Below are 19,272 nucleotides of genomic sequence, written 5' to 3'. Positions count from 1 at the left end.
TCATAACCAGAATTGAGAATAGACTGACGAAGGAAGTGTAATACTAATATTAACAAATTAAATCTCTAGGTGTAGTGTATGTTGTAGGTGGCCAAGTGGTGCAGTATTTCAGTGATTAGTTGTGTCAGAACTATCAAGTGTGCAGATAAAGTGACAGTCTGGTGCCTAAGGGATTGCTTGTACCTTCTCACTCCCCCATCCCTTCTTCCCAGCCAGTGTTCCATTTGATCCTAATTACATCAGTTGTGGGGTTTCAAGCTTTGCTGAGGTTGTAGCCAGCATTGCAGTTAATTAGTTGATCCTTGGTCAACTCTCAATAGGTTTCTTGGTGATGCTGTCTCAGGAATGTGGTGTCAGAGCCAGGACTCTAGTGTTTTCACACTGCATACCATGTGTTTTCAAAAGGCAGTGTTCTGTAGCAGCTGACTTTGACTGCATTAAACAAGTATGATGTCAATGTTTTTGGTAGCAGCTTTCGACTGGGAGTATACACATCATTGTATGGTTTAGCATATTAACAAAGGATTTTAGGTAACACACTTCAACCTTGCAAAATATAAGGTTATTGTTTACACTTCCCAGTAACACTTTTGTTGTAGGGATTGTGTAGAACAAAATCTTAAAGCTGTGTTTTGGGATGATGATTCCTATTTTCCTCAATAACAGTCTTAGTGTATGGTAAAAAATGCAGTGGTAGCGCTCTGTTCCTGTTCCTCCATTCTTTTTAAGAAGATTGCTTTAGATGCAGTTTGTAGTGCCCATGAGGTTCCACCCCTCTGTTGAATCATACTGGAGAGTGTCAAGAACAATCCGACACTTCACAAGGCTAGAGTGTACCATATCTCCTCTCATTATGGCAAATCATACATCAAAAAGACTGTATGAGGTGGTACTTGAAAGATACTCAACTTAAAAAAAAAAAAAAGCACAAACCTTCGATCCCCTTCAAAGTACCATCCACTTGCACTAATACACTTGTGTAATCTTTTAGTCAGTTTTTCAAAACTTTGTTTAAATTCATCTATTGTGATGTTTGACAGCACTTCCATTGTTTTTTTCTTCACCTGAGCATCATCCGCTTAACAGTTTTCTTTCACATCTCTTTTCATTCTAGGAAATAAAAAAGTCACACATGGCAAGGTCGGATGAGTATGGGGGGGGGGGGGGTTGAGGAACAGGGGTCATACCATTTTTGGTTAAGAATTATTGTACAGACAGGGCTGTGTGAGCAGGAACATTGTCATAATGGAAAAGTCATCCGACTGCCACAAATCAGGCAATTTCTGCTGCACACTGTTGTGCAATCTTTTGAAAACTTCCAAGTAGAAAGTCTGGTTAAGTATCTGACCCTAGAGAACGAACTCTGAATGGACGGCTGCTCTCAAATTAAAAAAAAAAAAAAAACACAGATCAGAATTGTTTTAATGTTTCATTTCACCTGATGAGCTTTCGTGAGGTGAGGCGAACTTGAAGTCTTCCACTGGCTTGATTGTTGCTTTGATTCCGGATTGTATGCACAGCACCAAATTTTGTAACTTGTGATGATTTTTGAAAAAAAAGTTTGGAACATTTTGGGACTGTTCTTTCAAAGGACAGCATCCTTTTTTGCAACCTTGTTTTTCTTCAGCAGTCAGCAGTTGCGGCATGACTTTGGCAGCCACCCTTTTTATTCCCAAATCTTCTGTCACAATTCGCTGCACTGAACTCGAAGTCACTCACGACAGCTCTCCAGTTTCTTCAGTAGTCTGTTGTAGATTTTAATTGATGATTGCATGAATGTTTTCAACATTTTTGTGCGTTGTGGAAGGATGATGAGTATGGGGTTTGTCATCAATTGATATTTCACCTTATTTGAAAAGGAAAATCACAAAATGCTTGGGTTTTTTTCTATAGCAGTGTCCTTGTATACCATTTTTAATATTTCAGGAGTTTCTGGTCTCCTTTCTCCCAGCAAAAAGCAGAATTTCTCTGACATACGCTGTTCACAAAAATCACCTGTCGCAAAAACGACAATCACACAAAACAGTAGTCACTATAAATCCTGCCAAAACTAGTTTGACCTCCGCACTTGTATTACTGACTCTAGTATGTTCGCTCTATGCTTTTCTAGTGCCAAAGTGTGGTACTTCAAAAGCTCTGCCCACCCAATACAAACCATCTGACACCACTGCTGAGAACATCATTGACATACGTATGTATTGCAGCCCAACAAGTCAGCCGTTTCACAGTGGTGTTCAAATGCACCAGAGTCTGGTTCCAGTAACTCATTACTGCAACTTTGTTATCAAGGAATCTATTGAAATTTTATACCATAGACCAACCAATCAAGTGCAGCACTGGCTACAACATCAGCAATTTCCACAAGCAAAGGGAACTGACTCCAAGGATTGATAGAACTGCTGATGTCAGCACGCTGACACACACTGTAGGGAGCAAATAGTCTACAGAACACAGTTTACATCTGAGAGTGGGCTGTTGATAGAACATCATCAGAGGGGAGGAGTGTGTGTGTGTGTGTGTGTGTGTGTGTGTGTGTGTGTGTGTGTGTGTGTAGTGCGTGCGTGTGTGCGTGTGTGTGGGGGGGGGGGGGGGTTAGGATGACGGTGTGTGTGGGGGGGGGGGGGGAGGGGGGGGAGAGGATGACTGTATATGTGGCCCCAAAAGTCATCAGTTGGTTGTTTCATAGCGCACTTGATGATGGTGACAGCATCAGTTGTATTTTTTCAACACTAACAACTGTTAGTAATCCCAATGATCATTTTGTTATAAAATATGTCAGGAAAAACTGAAAACTCACTATAGCAATGTTGATGTGTCATTTCACTGTCCATATGAAACATCTATTTAATGCTGGGTTTTTAACATATGGGGCTTATTATATTGTAAAACATAGACGACAATTTGATGAATCTGTGGTTGTATTTTTAAGTAAGTATATTAAAAAGCTACCAACCACTATTTAGTGGTTGCTACTAGCTATAAAACATGTTATTCTTTGAATGATCTGCTAAGAATATTTGTATGGGGCTGAAATCATGGCTACACAACTTCCATTGGAACATGTCCATGAAAATGCATATGGTGCAGTTCCAGTGATATTATAAGAAGCTAATTATGAAATCTTGAAAATTATTACATTTATTAAACAAAAAAAAGTTGTTGAGATACTTCGGAAATGAATCCGCGTACAGCAGTGAGGTACTCCAAATATAGGAAGGGGGTTTGGTAAGTCTGGTAAATTTGCATCAAAGAATGGAACATTTTTGTTGTGCCTTCATGGTTGGTAAGTTTGATTATTTCAAGGGTCATATAAAGAATTTCAAAAATGTGCAGTGTACACTTCATTGTTGGCAGCTGTCTGAATTGAACAGTGTGTTGATTGCAGAATGTTTGCTGGTATGAACCATTTTCATTTGAAAGCATGGACTGCTGTGCAAATCAAAACAGAATTTGATGAAGTTCACATGGACTCTACACCGTCACCAAAGACCATTTATTTTTCGATTAATGTATTTAAACATGATTGTTCAAATTCTTAAAATGAAGTACACCCTGCCCGTCCAACTGAGCTCACCACAAAGGAAACTAATGACAAAATCCATTGTATGGAAATAAAAGACCAACAAATAAAAAAATGCCTGAGATTTCTGAGACTGTAGGCATCTCAACTGAGCGAGTTCATAATACCCTGATTGGAGAATTGGCTATGAAGAAGCTATGTGCAAGGTGAGCACCACAATTGCTCACAGTCCAACAAAAGCGCATAAAGCACAAACGCTTCAACACTATAGTTGCCGATGTTCTATCGCAGTCTGTATGTGTTTTTACATTGATTTGTGACTTTTGATGGAACTTGGCTCCATTGTTATACGCACAAGTCAAAACAGCAATCAAAACAATGCCCAAAGGCTGTTGAAAGTCCACTGAATAAGTCAAAGACCATTTTGTCAACCAATAAGTTGATGGCCACTGTTGTTTTGGGATTCCCAAGAAATAATCCTTGTAGATTACTTGGAAAAGTCACATTACTGGACCCTATTATGCTTCATTGCTGGAGTGTGTGAAACTTTTGTTGGCCGAAAAGCAAAAATAGGTTAATGCACCATCATATACATCAGCAATAACAGTGGCAAAAGAGCATGAATTGGGCTTTGAGTTGGTACCTCATACAAAATATTCATAGACATAGCTCCCAAATTACTTCTTCCAGTTCCCTTACTTGAAACTTTGGCTTGATGGGATGAAAGAGTCACGAAATTGGAAAGTGATAGTTGCAGTCAACAAATATGTTACAGAGTTTGACAGAACATAGTTTTCTGATGTGATAAAAAAGCTGGAGGATCACTGGACCAAGCGTATATCTCTCAAAGGAGACTGTGCCGAGAAGTAAGGTTAGTTATTTACGAAATAAACATTTTTTGTTGCTATCTTACCAAACTTAACAAACCATCGTCGTAAACAAAATCAGGCCTGAGTTGAAGTCCATGCAGATGTGATTGTCAGTGTCTGACTGTGTGCTGGTTCATGCACAGATTACCTCGGTTCGAAACTGTGATGGATTTTTACGGAAGATTGGAACGGGACCCAGTCTGTGATAACTGAATGTTTACTTAAACTCAAAGTAGGAGCTCCAGTGTTGAAAGCCAACAGAAATGCCTCGGACAGTAGTGTGTCTCTAATATTGCAGTATGTGTCTTTCCGGTACTGCCATCTAGTGGAGACTTATCTCAAGTTTGAAACCGCATCAGTCAACAATATACAGTCCCAAGGAACCATTCACAGAGTTTATATTGGACAGATGTATTACAAATAATGGAAAGTCCAGGTTGGAAGAACAACAATAATATGAAAATGATAGATTGCTGCTAACATCATACAAGAGGGTGAGTTGCAGACAGGTACAATGAAAAAGATTACGTAACATTTAAGCTTTCAGTCAAAAGGCCTTCTTTTGAAATAGAAAGTGCAAGTTTTCACACACAAACACAAGCGCGTGCACACACACTTGTCTGCAGCTCAATGCCTGCTCTATATGCTGAGTAGCAGTCTATTCTATTCATAGGAAATTTCTTGTAGAATGTTAATACTCTGGATTGAAGGAGATGGTCCTTTTTGTATCACAGATGTGTTACAGCTATAAAGAAAATGTTGAAATATCATTACTCACTAACGTTAAACAAATTATCTGTAGAGAATAAAGTGGTTCTGATGTTAGCTTACAGTTAATTTGCTTTGTTTCATTGAGTTACTGATGGATATGTTTCTTTAGTAACTATGTATTACTCAGTCATAATTAGTTAAATTCACGTCTGACATGGACTATTTTAACTTACTAATTAATCCATTAAATACCTCTATTTTGTAAGCACATCACTGTCACTGTGGATCTCAGGGTCCCGGGTTCGATTCCCAGCCTGGTTGGGGATTTTTCTCTGCCCGTGGACTGGGTGTTAGTGTTGTCCTCATCATTTCACCACCAGCACCACCACCACCACCACCATCACCATCATCATCATCATCATCATCATTTTTGATAGCGCCTAGATTGGACTGTGAAAAAAAATGGGACTGTGTAAAAGTTGGGACTTTGTACGGGCACTGATAGCTGCGCAGTTGAGTGCCCCACAAACCAGTCATCATCATCACCACATCACAGTCATTGCAGTTAGAAACACAAATAGAAAGTATGGCTTACATGTGTGGATCAGCAGTAAGAAAGAAATTTAGAAAGTTGCCTGTACATTCTATGTATGTTTTAAAACCCAAATTTTGGTTTCATTTTAATGTTGCATTCCTTGGGTTCTACTGTGATATCATGTTCCATTTCATGCTTCAGTTGTGTTACTTCAGGCATATTGGTCTCTATTTTCATGTCATTGCATTTGGTATCTTCCACTTCTGGCTCTATTCCTGTAGTTATGATCCAAGTTCTACTCTATATTATTTGAGTAGTAAAAAGTTCCCCATTTGGTTTTATGGTGTCAGTAACTCCTGTGGGGAAAGTCTAACCACAATTTATTTCCAATACACGTGTTCTGTAGAGTACAAATAACGCATCTGTTATTTGTTTATCCTTTAATATCATGTCCCCCCCCCCCCCCCCAAAAAAAAAAAACCTAACAAACTAACTTCAATTTCATATGCTTCTTCAGAATGTGAAGTGTTAATAGTATGATGGCTATTTTTTTCCAAGGTTCACTCAGTTACAAAATTATAACCACAGGGAAAATCTGATGGAAGCTCCGTGCAGACGCATTGCACAGCATTTCTAGTACACCTGTCGATCACGTTGCATCACATAACGTTTTTCAGTTCTGATACATAGTGAGTGTATAAAGTTGCTTAGGGCAATAGTGTCTCCAAGTATGAAGTGCTTGCTGTTATTCAGTTTCTTCATGCTGAGGGCTACCACCTGATATCATGCAGTCTCCATAACATAACTGTCATACATGACAGCAAAATGCTTCAGTGCTGCCAGGAACTTTAAAAAGCAGGATGTACAGACATTCATGGTGCAGGCGCTCAGGGAAGAAAGTAACTGGCAACTAATGATCTTGTTCAATGAGTGGATCTGCAATTTAAGAAAATTGTCTGTGAAGAGCATTTCAGAACAAGCGAAGATGAATGTTGTCATCTGTCATTGTTGTTCTTTGTGGCTTGCTTGGCCGCACGCTGCAGCTACAACAAAAATCTTCTAGTGATTTTGGTGAGAAGTGTTTGATCACCTACCAGACAGCTAGGGCTTGGCAGCACCTCTGATTTTCATCTCTTTGCTCACATGAACCACTGGCTATGAGGACAGGATTTTGGCATACGCAATGAGGTGCAGACCAGCATAGAGAATTGCACGAAAGCAGAAGCAGCTGCTTTGTACAATGATGCTATTGGAAAGTTAGTCGCATTGGCAGCTATGTAAAGAAGTACTTGCAAGTTGTAGTTAAATGATGCAACCGAAACAGTTTTGATCCTCACTGTAGTTTCCATTTTGCAACTGATCACATTTTGGAAAACAAATAGCCCTCGCATATTTCAGTTGCTGCATACGTTTCACAGCCCACCACCCCTCTACCTTCTCTCTCTCTCTCTCTCTCTCTCTCTCTCTCTCTCTCTGTCTCTCTCTCTCTCGTGTGTGTGTGTGTGTGTGTGTGTGTGTGTGTGTGTGTGTGTTTTGGGGGTGCTATAGCCTTGTATAAGATACTGCCTTACATATGTATATATGACTAGTGTGTAGTAATTGTCAGTTTGCAGAGCTGGAAACGCTCCTCGGCGACATTGACCGTGCCCGAGCTATCTACGAGCTGGCCGTGAATCAGCCCCGTCTGGACATGCCTGAGATTCTGTGGAAGGCATACATTGACTTTGAGGTGGGCCAGGAGGAGATGGGCCGAGCTCGCGAACTGTACGAGCGCCTTCTGGAGAGGACACTGCATGTGAAGGTCAGTCCAAAGTGCCACCCATTAATTTGCAAGCATCCAGCTAGTGCACTTGCAAATCTTATACACTGGGCATGAAAATTTGGTAAATCTTTAAGAAGGGCCATCCACATTCTTACTTGAAAGTGTATGTTTGTGACACGTGTCACACTGTATCTAGGATAGTTAAGCTGATGGAACAGTTGACTTGTTTAGCCAAGGATGTAACTTCAGGTGTGCTCCAAGCGAGTGTTCTAGAACCACTACTTTTCACAATGTATGTTAATTACATAGCAGATAACATCAGAAGTTCCCTAAGGCTTTTCAGAGAGACCATTGGTTTTCATAATACATATAAATGACATGATAGATAATATCAGAAGGCCCGTGAGGCTTTTTGCAAATTATGCTGCTGTATACAGAGATGTCATAACACTGGAAAGTTGTAGCAAAATGTGACAACACCTGCTGAGGATTCACATTGGGTGCAGAGAGTGGCATTTGACTCTGGACATAAACAATAAAACATATTGGCAATACATAGACAGAAACTTTATTGAACTTCATTGTATGGTTACACAATTGTATAACAATAACTGGAAGTAGTTACTTCTGTAAATGTGTGTACAGGATGATTTAAAGTGGAACCACCACATAAAATGAATCATGGGTAGGGCAGATTCCATACCAAGATTCATTGGAAGAATCCTCAAGAAATGTAGTCTATCAACAATGTAAGTAGCTTACAAAACTTTTGTTTGAGCAACAATTGAATATTGCTCATCTGTTTGGGAGGACTGATAGAGGAGATAGAGAAGATCCAAAGAAGAGCAGCAGGTTTCATTACATGTTCATTTCATAAATGGGCAAATGCATCACATAGATGCTCAGCCAGTTTCAGTAGCAGTCTCTGTAACAAAGGCATTTTGCATCACAGTAAGATTTACTGTTCAAGTTACATGAGCATATGTTCGGAGAAGAGTCAGCTAATGTATTGCTTCCTCCTATATTAATTTTGCAAAAGACTATGAAGATCATATTAGAGAGATTTGAGCACACACAGAGGCTTACCAGCAATCAGTCTTTCAGCGAACCATTTGCAGCTGCAACAGGAAAAGGGGGAAATGATACTAGTACAAAAAGCACCCTCTGCCACGCACTGTAAAGTGGCTTGAGGACTGTAGATGTAGCTATGTTTTTGTTTCAGCTATGGTGAAACAAATAATAGTTTTTTACATGACAATAATCTTAATGTTGTAGGTACAAGACTGCAATCAAACAGAATTTTCCCAGAAAAGAAACTCACATCAAATGATGTAATACTTAAGTCTTCATTAAAAGCAATGACATCTGGAACAAAAAATCAATTTTATTGAGGCTTATAAATGGTAGCTGCATATTTCATTGAAGTTGCAGATTTCACTGAATGTAAAAACAATCAAGTCTAATATTCCTTCTCAATTCTTTATTGACATTAATTAGCTTCATCAGCTGCCAACTGAAAAGTAAACTGTCACCTTCCAATCTAGCCTAGTCCTTGGGCAAACCAGACACAACAGATCGGTCTGTCACCCATAATGAGATTCAATATTTGAGACGGATTTATTAATAACTGTTTCAGTATAAAGAATGTGTGAGTGCTGTATGTATCAGTGTGTGGCAAAAGCAGATTGTGGGGGCAGGACCATGCACACAGTGCAAATAATTCACTATTTCTGGCATAAAGATGGTTAACAGCTGATCATTGGCTGCCCCATACGATCCTCAAATATGAAAACTGTGTCAAACTGACACGGTGATGTGAAGGTAACATCTGCTGTATGCCACACATGCAAGCACAACCAGCACAATTAAGACTCTCAAGTAATGTTGTTATGTTTCACGTTTCCTAACGTGCAGCTAAACTGTTACAGTATGAAAATAGTGTACAAGAATCAATAGCTTTGGTTCGAAAGAAATCCATTTGACCAGCAGTGAAAGATTACTGTGATTGAATTCCAGTAATTACTAAATGTGATCAATAACACAGGTCTACTTATTTATACAGTGCAATTTTTTCTTAATAACTGTAGGTGATTCTGATATGCTAAGGTCAGAAGTACTAATAGCAGGGTGTATATGACCCGGGACAACCGGGAGATCCGGGAAAAACCCGGGAATTTTTTCATCCGAGAGAAAACCAGGATGTTGTTGTTGTTGTCTTCAGTCCTGAGACTGGTTTGATGCAGCTCTCCATGCTACTCTATCCTGTGCAAGCTGCTTCATCTCCCAGTACCTACTGCAACCTACATCCTTCTGAATCTGCTTAGTGTACTCATCTCTCGGTCTCCCTCTACGATTTTTACCCTCCACGCTGCCCTCCAATGCTAAATTTGTGATCCCTTGATGCCTCAAAACATGTCCTACCAACCGATCCCTTCTTCTAGTCAAGTTGTGCCACAAACTTCTCTTCTCCCCAATCCTATTCAATACCTCCTCATTAGTTACGTGATCTATCCACCTTATCTTCAGTATTCTTCTGTAGCACCACATTTCGAAAGCTTCTATTCTCTTCTTGTCCAAACTAGTTATCGTCCATGTTTCACTTCCATACATGGCTACACTCCAAACAAATACTTTCAGAAACGACTTCCTGACACTCACATCTATACTCGATGCTAACAAATTTCTCTTCTTCAGAAACGCTTTCCTTGCCATTGCCAGTCTACATTTTATATCCTCTCTACTTCGACCATCATCAGTTATTTTACTTCCTAAATAGCAAAACTCCTTTACTACTTTAAGTGTCTCATTTCCTAATCTAATTCCCTCAGCATCACCCGATTTAATTTGACTAAATTCCATTATCCTCGTTTTGCTTTTGTTAATGTTCATCTTATATCCTCCTTTCAAGACACTGTCCATTCCGTTCAACTGCTCTTCCAAGTCCTTTACCGTCTCTGACAGAATTACAATGTCATCGGCGAACCTCAAAGTTTTTACTTCGTCTCCATGAATTTTAATACCTACTCCAAATTTTTCTTTTGTTTCCTTTACTGCTTGCTCAATATACAGATTGAATAACATCGGGGAGAGGCTACAACCCTGTCTCACTCCTTTCCCAACCACTGCTTCCCTTTCATGCCCCTCGACTCTTATGACTGCCATCTGGTTTCTGTACAAATTATAAATAGCCTTTCGCTCCCTGTATTTTACCCCTGCCACCTTTAGAATTTGAAAAAGAGTATTCCAGTCAACATTGTCAAAAGCTTTCTCTAAGTCTACAAATGCTAGAAACGTAGGTTTGCCTTTTCTTAATCTTTCTTCTAAGATAAGTCGTAAGGTCAGTATTGCCTCACGTGTTCCAACATTTCGACGGAATCCAAACTGATCCTCCCCGAGGTCTGCATCTACCAGTTTTTCCATTCGTCTGTAAAGAATTCGCATTAGTATTTTGCAGCCGTGGCTTATTAAACTGATAGTTCGGTAATTTTCACATCTGTCAGCACCTGCTTTCTTTGGGATTGGAATTATTATATTCTTCTTGAAGTCTGAGGGTATTTCACCTGTCTCATACATCTTGCTCACCAGCTGGTAGAGTTTTGTCAGGACTGGTTGTCCCAAGGCCGTCAGTAGTTCTAATGGAATGTTGTCTACTCCGGGGGCCTTGTTTCGACTCTGGTCTTTCAGTGCTCTGTCAAACTCTTCACGCAGTATCATATCTCCCATTTCGTCTTCATCTACATCCTCTTCCATTTCCATAATATTGTCCTCAAGTACATCGCCCTTGTATAAACCTTCTATATACTCCTTCCACCTTTCTGCCTTCCCTTCTTTGCTTAGAACTGGGCTGCCATCTGAGCTCTTGATATTCATACACTTGGTTCTCTTCTCTCCAAAGGTCTCTTTAATTTTCCTGTATGCAGTATCTATCTTACCCCTAGTGAGATAAGCTTCTACATCCTTACATTTGTCCTCTAGCCATCCCTGTTTAGCCATTTTGCACTTCCTGTCGATCTCATTTTTGAGACGTTTGTATTCCTTTTTGCCTGCTTCATTTACTGCATTTTTATATTTTCTCCTTTCATCAATTAAATTCAATATTTCTTCTGTTACCCAAGGATTTCTAGCAGCCCTCGTCTTTGTACCTACTTTATCCTCTGCTGCCTTCACTACTACGTCCCTCAGAGCTACCCATTCTTCTTCTACTGTATTTCTTTCCCTTATTCCTGTCAATTGTTCCCTTATGCTCTCCCTGAAACTCTGTACAACCTCTGGTTCTTTCAGTTTATCCAGGTCCCATCTCCTTAATTTCCCACATTTTTGCAGTTTCTTCAGTTTTAATCTACAGGTCATAACCCATAGATTGTGGTCAGAGTCCACATCTGCCCCTGGAAAAGTCTTACAACTTAAAACCTGGTTCCTAAATCTCTGTCTTACCATTATATAATCTATCTGATACCTTTTAGTATCTCCAGGGTTCTTCCACGTATACAACCTTCTTTCATGATTCATAAACCAAGTGTTAGCTATGATTTAGTTGTGCTCTGTGCAAAATTCTACTAGGCGGCTTCCTCTTTCATTTCTTAGCCCCAATCCATATTCACCTACTATGTTTCCTTCTCTTCCTTTTCCTACACTCGAATTCCAGTCACCCATTACTATTAAATTTTCGTCTCCCTTCACTATCTGGATAATTTCTTTTATTTCATCGTACATTTCTTCAATTTCTTCATCATCTGCAGAGCTAGTTGGCATATAAACTTGTACTACTGTAGTAGGTGTGGGCTTCGTATCTATCTTGGCCACAATAATGCGTTCACTATGCTGTTTGTAGTAGCTTACCCGCATTCCTATTTTCCTATTCATGATTAAACCTACTCCTGCATTACCCCTATTTGATTTTGTGTTTATAACCCTGTAGTCACCTGACCAGAAGTCTTGTTCCTCCTGCCACTGAACTTCGCTAATTCCCACTATATCTAACTTTAACCTATCCATTTCCCTTCTTAAATTTTCTAACCTACCTGCCCGATTAAGGGATCTGACATTCCACGCTCCGATCCGTAGAACGCCAGTTTTCTTTCTCCTGATAACGACATCCTCCTGAGTAGTCCCCGCCCGGAGATCCAAATGGGGGACTATTTTACCTCCGGAATATTTTACCCAAGAGAATGCCATCATCATTTAATCATACAGTAAAGCTGCATGTCCTCGGGAAAAATTACGGCTGTAGTTTCCCCTTGCTTTCAGCCGTTCGCAGTACCGGCACAGCAAGGCCGTTTTGGTTAATGTTGCAAGGCCAGATCAGTCAATCATCCAGACTGTTGCCCCTGCAACTACTGAAAAGGCTGCTGCCCCTCTTCAGGAACCACACGTTTGTCTGGCCTCTCAACAGATACCCCTCCGTTGTGGTTGCACCTACGGTACGGCCATCTGTATCGCTGAGGCACGCAAGCCTCCCCACCAACGGCAAGGTCCATGGTTCATGGGGGGGGGGGGAACCAGGATAAATCACAAAAATTTAACTGAAAACTAAAACAATGAAAAATTCCCAGAATTCTAAAAAATTCCCGGCTTTAAAAAAACCAGGATAAAGCCGGGAATTTTTTAGAATTCTGGGAATTTTTCATTGTTTTAGTTTTCAGTTAAATTTTTGTGATTTTAACTGGTAAGCACGAATACTCTAACAAAGAATATTACTGTATCCCACTCCCACAGTATAATACTGCAGTAACAAAACATGAACGAGAGCAAAAAATAAATAAATAAAACTTAAGTCGGAAAGGAATTGCGCCATATACAGCAACAAAACACAGTGCTCATACAAGCATTTGCCAAATGCAAAGTGTGTCATAGGCTTCATGAAGATTATACAATGATTCGTAACAACAAATTGCCTCCGATGAGCGTGACGTGACAGCTGTTTACACGAGATTTGTTTTAATGCAAGATCTTTTAAATGTTTTACACTTACAAACACACGGGCTTCCTGTGTCATCGTAGCTGTGCAAGCGCAGTGGTGCTCTCTGCCAACTGCTGAAACAAACCTATTTCTGACAGGCGATGGGAAAATATTGCGAATGGTGGTTTGAAAAGCGTTGCTTTCAAAGTAAATTTCCTTTTATACGAGATGAACTACATGTGAGAATCAGCTGAGGAGATCTACATCTACATCTACATGACTACTCTGCAATTCTCATTTAAGTGCTTGGCAGAGGGTTCATCGAACCACAATCATACTATCTCTCTACTATTCCACTCCCGAACAGCGAGCGGGAAAAACAAACACCTAAACCTTTCTGTTCGAGCTCTGATTTCTCTTATTTTATTTTGATGATCATTCCTACCTATGTAGGTTGGGCTCAACAAAATATTTTCGCATTCGGAAGAGAAAGTTGGTGATTGAAATTTCGTAAAAAGGTCTCGCCGCGACGAAAAAGTCTATGCTGTAATGACTTCCATCCCAACTCGTGTATCATATCTGCCACACTCTCTCCCCTATAACGTGATAATACAAAACGAGCTGCCCTTTTTTGCACCCTTTCAATGTCCTCCATCAATCCCACCTGATAAGGATCCTACACTGCGCAGCAATATTCTAACAGAGGACGAACGAGTGTAGTGTAAGCTGTCTCTTTAGTGGACTTGTTGCATCATCTAAGTGTCCTGCCAATGAAACGCAACCTTTGGCTCTCCTTCCCGACAATATTATCTATGTGGTCCTTCCAACTGAAGTTGTTCCTAATTTTAACACCCAGGTACTTAGTTGAATTGACAGCCTTGAGAATTGTACTATTTATCGAGTAATCAAATTCCAACGGATTTCTTTTGGAGCTCATGTGGATCATCTCACACTTTTCGTTATTTAGCATCAACTGCCACCTGACACACCATACAGCAATCTTTTCTAAATCGCTTTGCAACTGATATTGGGCTTCGGATGACCTTACTAGACAGTAAATTACAGCATCATCTGCGAACAGTCTAAGAGAACTGCTCAGATCGTCACCCAGGTCATTTATGTAGATCAGGAACAGTAGAGGTCCCAGGACGCTTCCCTGGGGAACACCTGATATCACTTCAGTTTTACTCGATGATTTGCCGTCTATTACTACGAACTGCGACCTTCCTGACAGGAAATCACGAATCCAGTCGCACAACTGAGACGATACCCCATAGCTCCGCAGCTTGATTAGAAGTCGCTTATGAGGAACGGTGTCAAAAGCTTTCTGGAAATCTAGAAATACGGAATCAACTTGAGATCCCCTGACTTAAGCTGTGACTGGCTTACAAAAGCGCGTCGAAATGTCGATTTAAATGCTTCGGAAAGTAATATGTGGTGCTTGGTGGAATTTGAATTTATACCTTTGTAACACCAAACATGTTGCTGCACATCAGAGATCTTTCCAAAACATGTTTTTTCCCTGAGTTTGATTTTCTGAAGTGCTGGGAAATTCTACAGCGGTGTATAAAACCATAAACCATCAAAGGATTATGTTTTACAGTGCCAAGGAAAAGTGTACTGTGACTTAACACGGGAAAAGTGTTGTTTCACCCGGGAGAAAGTGTATTTTCAACCGGGAAAACAGGGATTTTTTTTTTCCTGGTCCATGTATACACCCTGTAACAGGGTTGCCACAAGTTCTGGAAATCAGGGAATTCCAAACGTGTCAGCGAAATCGGGGAAATTTAGGAAAAGAAAAGAAGCACTGGAGAAATCTTGCTCTTGCCTTAGTAGGTGAAATGGTTTGTTTCCTGAGATGTCATGCACGGGCACTGCTGGGTGCAGCTGAGTACGTGCGCCGCTTCCCTACTCCCTCGTTCTTACTGCTTCTCCACTTCCTGCCACTCCCCTCAGCTTGCAGTCAGTGCTGCCACCACCTCTTGCCACTGGCCTAGCAACTGCCGACGAGAGGCAGGGAGGTGTTAGGAGTGGTTTGTTTGTATCCGATTTTCGGAGATTGTTGATGCAGCAGCCAGAAATGGCTGTCGTGTGTGTAGTTGTGTCTGAGTGACTGTGAATGTGTGTATGCTCTCGTTTTCTGACAAAGGCTGTGGCCAAAAATTTAGTTGTGAGAGTGTGACTGTCTTTTCTACATGCCTGTCTATGGCTTAGCGATCATCTTTACGGTGAGTTGCTACCTACCCTCATCAGTACTGATTCTCAGAGTATTTGCACAAGTTATCTGTTGCGTGGATTGATCACCTGGGTCTCATTTCATCAACATGGAGTGTGTGACAGATGAATAGCTGACCACATGAGTGGACTCCCATGATGTGTCAAGACTGCAGGCCATTTCTACAGGTGTCTATAACGGATTAGCCTTGCTAATCTGAAGCCCACCATCATTTCCCACTAATGTGCAAGCTCTGCCCATTGGGTTTAGTGCCACTGACCTGTGTGCAGAAGTGGTCTGTTTGCGTGTGACATAATGCGGCGGATTTTCGTGGTGTATCCCAGAACCCAGGACTGCATTGCTCCTTGGCAGGCCAGGGGCCACAGGCAGTGGATTTCAGGAGTTGCAACTGTCTCACCAGAAGAACATTGTAGTGTGTGGCATTGTATAAACATTTTATTTATTCTAATACAGTGTGGCACTTCAAAAATAATTTAAATGTGAGAAATTATGGATGATGAGAAGAAGGAAATTGTGGCAGTTGCTGGCCGTTTGTACGCTATGTACTCATATATTTCTCAAAAGAAAACTCACACAATACCTGTAAAATAATAGACATAACACAGTGACTAAGAACAGACAATAACAAACATAGTAGAACCAACATTTTATTTGTGGTCACCTATAGTGTTGGTTTACAAAACTCTTCCCTGCCTTATACAATTCTTTCAAGAGGCCTACTTTTGTCTGAGGTTATTTCTGAAATCAGTGAAGGTATTGTAAATCTGTCTTGCAATTCCAAGGAAATGTATTCTTTTGTCACCAAATGTGTGTTGTTTTACTGAAATAAAATAACAACAGTGATCTTAATTAAACACACAACCATTTGGCTTGCTTTCTCCATCTGAAAACAGTTCATTACAAAAGGTGTTGCTAAGATTTTTGCTCACATGGGAGACATACTACAGTCCTTACATTTTTTTGTCAGCTTATTTCTTTACTTACTCTTAAGATCTCAAAATTTGTTATGGAAAAATTCTAAAACTTGTCTCGAAATCAGGGAAATATAAGGGAATTTCACTTGGGGAAACCTGTGGCAACCATGGCTAAGGTTTCCTCCTATCACATCAGATATAAAATAATGATGAAGATCCAGAAAATTCTTACAAAACACATACAGTCAAAATACTTTAAACAAAAGATAACATATTAAAATGAATTGGTGTTCTTCATGACTAATAAAAATTCATAAATCTTAATATATCTCCCCCCCCCCCCTCAAAAAAAGACAGCAGCAACTCCATTCTGTTTTCATCTGTGCACTGCCTGAGGACACTCCCTGGGCAGCATCCTCTGGTAATCATGTCTCATGCTGACAGCCTATCAGTCCTGGTATTTTCGTTCCATTTGTTTAATGTCTTGATGAAACCTTTCTTCACGTTCCTCACTCACGATTTTCTGGAAAGTAGCTGATGTAGGAGTTCACAAATTGCAGCTATGAGCCATTGAGGCATCCAATACTCTGAAGTTATCCTGCATATTTCTTACTGTACTATTTAAAAGAGTCTTCGAAGTTGCCAACAAACTTGTTGACAGCCTTAAAGGAGATCCAAGATGATTTATAATTTAATTCATTTTGTCATCAGATGTTTTGTCTTTCATTAGTTTCCAATGTCAGAACCAGCAAGAACCTCTTCTTTCATATTAGATCCTAACATATCTGATAACTTAGTGGCCGCGCACTTGAAAGTGTTACTGTCTTTTGGTAAGTCTTTAATAAATTGTTTCATAATGCAAAGTTGTATGTGAAGTGGAGGCAGAAGCTTTCCCTGGATACCCTAAAGTATTGATTACTACATTTTTTTAATGAGCCAAATTTTCTGAAATCATTGCTTGTTTTTTGCGTGACTGCCCTATTTGCACAGTGAGCATCTGTTCTTGGTTAGCCACCCTATTGACCAAAGATCATGTAGAGTACCTTCAAATCCTAACATATGTCCCCCTGTATTCTTTGTAATTAAGCTTGTTCACAATAAAGGCTAAAGAACCATTCTTCTCTTTCAAATGTTTTGAGTATCTAACAGGTGTGGAAACACATTTGTTCCTGTAATGGAGAAGGACAGCTTTGAGACTTCTGTTTGGAGAATTAATTCTACCGTTCTGCCTTGTGCTAAATTCCAAACACATGTATCAAATCAGGAACATCAGAGCAGTATAAAAGGTCGTTGCGATGAGGAAAGAAATAGAAGAATATTTTATTCTGTTTCTTATAACAGCTATGCAGCATCTTTTAGAAGTGACAAGTCTTTAGTCAGAATGTACAAACACTTGTGGCCCATAGCAGTCTTACTTTCATAATATTCATCAGAAAAGTCACACGTCATGTTCCCTAAAACTGACAGGCGGCAGAGGTACAGATATCAAATCCGCGAGACACAGGTCACAGTGAAGGTCCAGTGCTTGGATAACAGATTTCCTTTTAAAGTTTTCTTTGTCTGTTACAAGAATGAAAGTAATTCATGAGTAAACAATGGAAAATCCGGGATGGAATGTAACAATATAATGAAAAGGATAGTTGCTACTCACCATATAGCAAAGATGCTGAGTTGCAGATCTACATCTACATTTACATTTATACTCCGCAAGCCACCCAACAGTGAGTGGCGGAGGGCACTTTACATGCCACTGTCATTACCTCCCTTTCCAGTTCTAGTTGCGTATGGTTCGCGGGAAGAACGACTGCCCGAAAGCCTCCGCGCACGTTCGAATCTCTCTAATTTTACACTCGTGATCCCTTCGGGAGGTATAAGTAGGGGGAAGCAATATATTAGATACCTCATCCAGAAACGGGCCCTTTCGAAACCTGGACAGCAAGCTACACCACGATGCACAGGGCTTCTCTTGCAGATTCTGCTACTTGAGTTTGCTAAACATCTCTGTAACGCTATCACGCTTACCAAATAACCCTGCGACGAAACGCGCCGCTCTTCTTTGGATCTTCTCTATCTCTTCTGTCAACCCGACCTGGTACGGATGACACACTGATGAGCAATACTCAAGTATAGGTCCTTTGTTGATGGACTACATTTTCTAAGGACTCCCCCAATGAATCTCAACCTGGTACCTGCCTTACCAACAATTAATTTTATATGATCATTCCACTTCAAATCGTTCCGCACTCAATCTCCCAGATATTTTACAGAAGTAACTGCTATCAGTGTTTGTTACGCTATCATATAATCATACAATAAAGGATCCTTCTTTCTATGTATTCACAATACATTACATTTGTCTATGTTAAGGGTCACTTGCCACTCCCTGCAGCAAGTGCCTATCCGCTGCAGATGTTCCTGCATTTCGCTGCAATTTTCTAATGCTGCAACTTCTCTGTATACTACAGCATCATCTGCAAAAAGCCGCATGGAACTTCCGACACTATCTACTAGGTCATTTATATATATTGTGAAAAGCAATGGTCCCATAACACTGCCCTGTGGCACGCCAGAGGTTACTTTAATGTCTGTATATGTCTCTCCATTGAGAACAACATGCCGTGTTCTGTTTGCTGAAAACTCTTCAATCCAGCTACACAGCTGGTCTGATATTCTGTAGGCTCTTGCTTTGTTTATCAGGCAACAGTGTGGAACTGTATCAAACGCTTTCCGGAAGCCAAGGAAAATAGCATCTACCTGGCAGCCTGTATCTAATATTTTCTGGGTCTCATGAACAAATAAAGCGAGTTGGGTGTCACACGATCGGTC

The 19,272-nt window shown here is 40.3% G+C and overlaps 1 protein-coding gene across 1 annotated transcript in view; it reads left to right on the top strand.

Moving 5' to 3' along the window:
- LOC126291727 (protein crooked neck) overlaps positions 1–19,272 on the top strand; it is an 84,324-nt gene that overhangs the window by 53,686 nt on the left and 11,366 nt on the right. Inside the window, exon 11 of the mRNA XM_049985394.1 lies at positions 7,242–7,436. Within this exon, the coding sequence (XP_049841351.1) occupies positions 7,242–7,436 (195 nt within the window). The remainder of the gene's footprint in view (positions 1–7,241; positions 7,437–19,272) is intronic.

The sequence above is a fragment of the Schistocerca gregaria genome, chromosome 9 (genome assembly GCF_023897955.1).
Source record: "Schistocerca gregaria isolate iqSchGreg1 chromosome 9, iqSchGreg1.2, whole genome shotgun sequence".
Classification (NCBI taxonomy): domain Eukaryota; kingdom Metazoa; phylum Arthropoda; class Insecta; order Orthoptera; family Acrididae; genus Schistocerca; species Schistocerca gregaria.
Note: the sequence above shows the minus strand (reverse complement) of the source record. Positions and strands in the feature narration are given on the sequence as shown.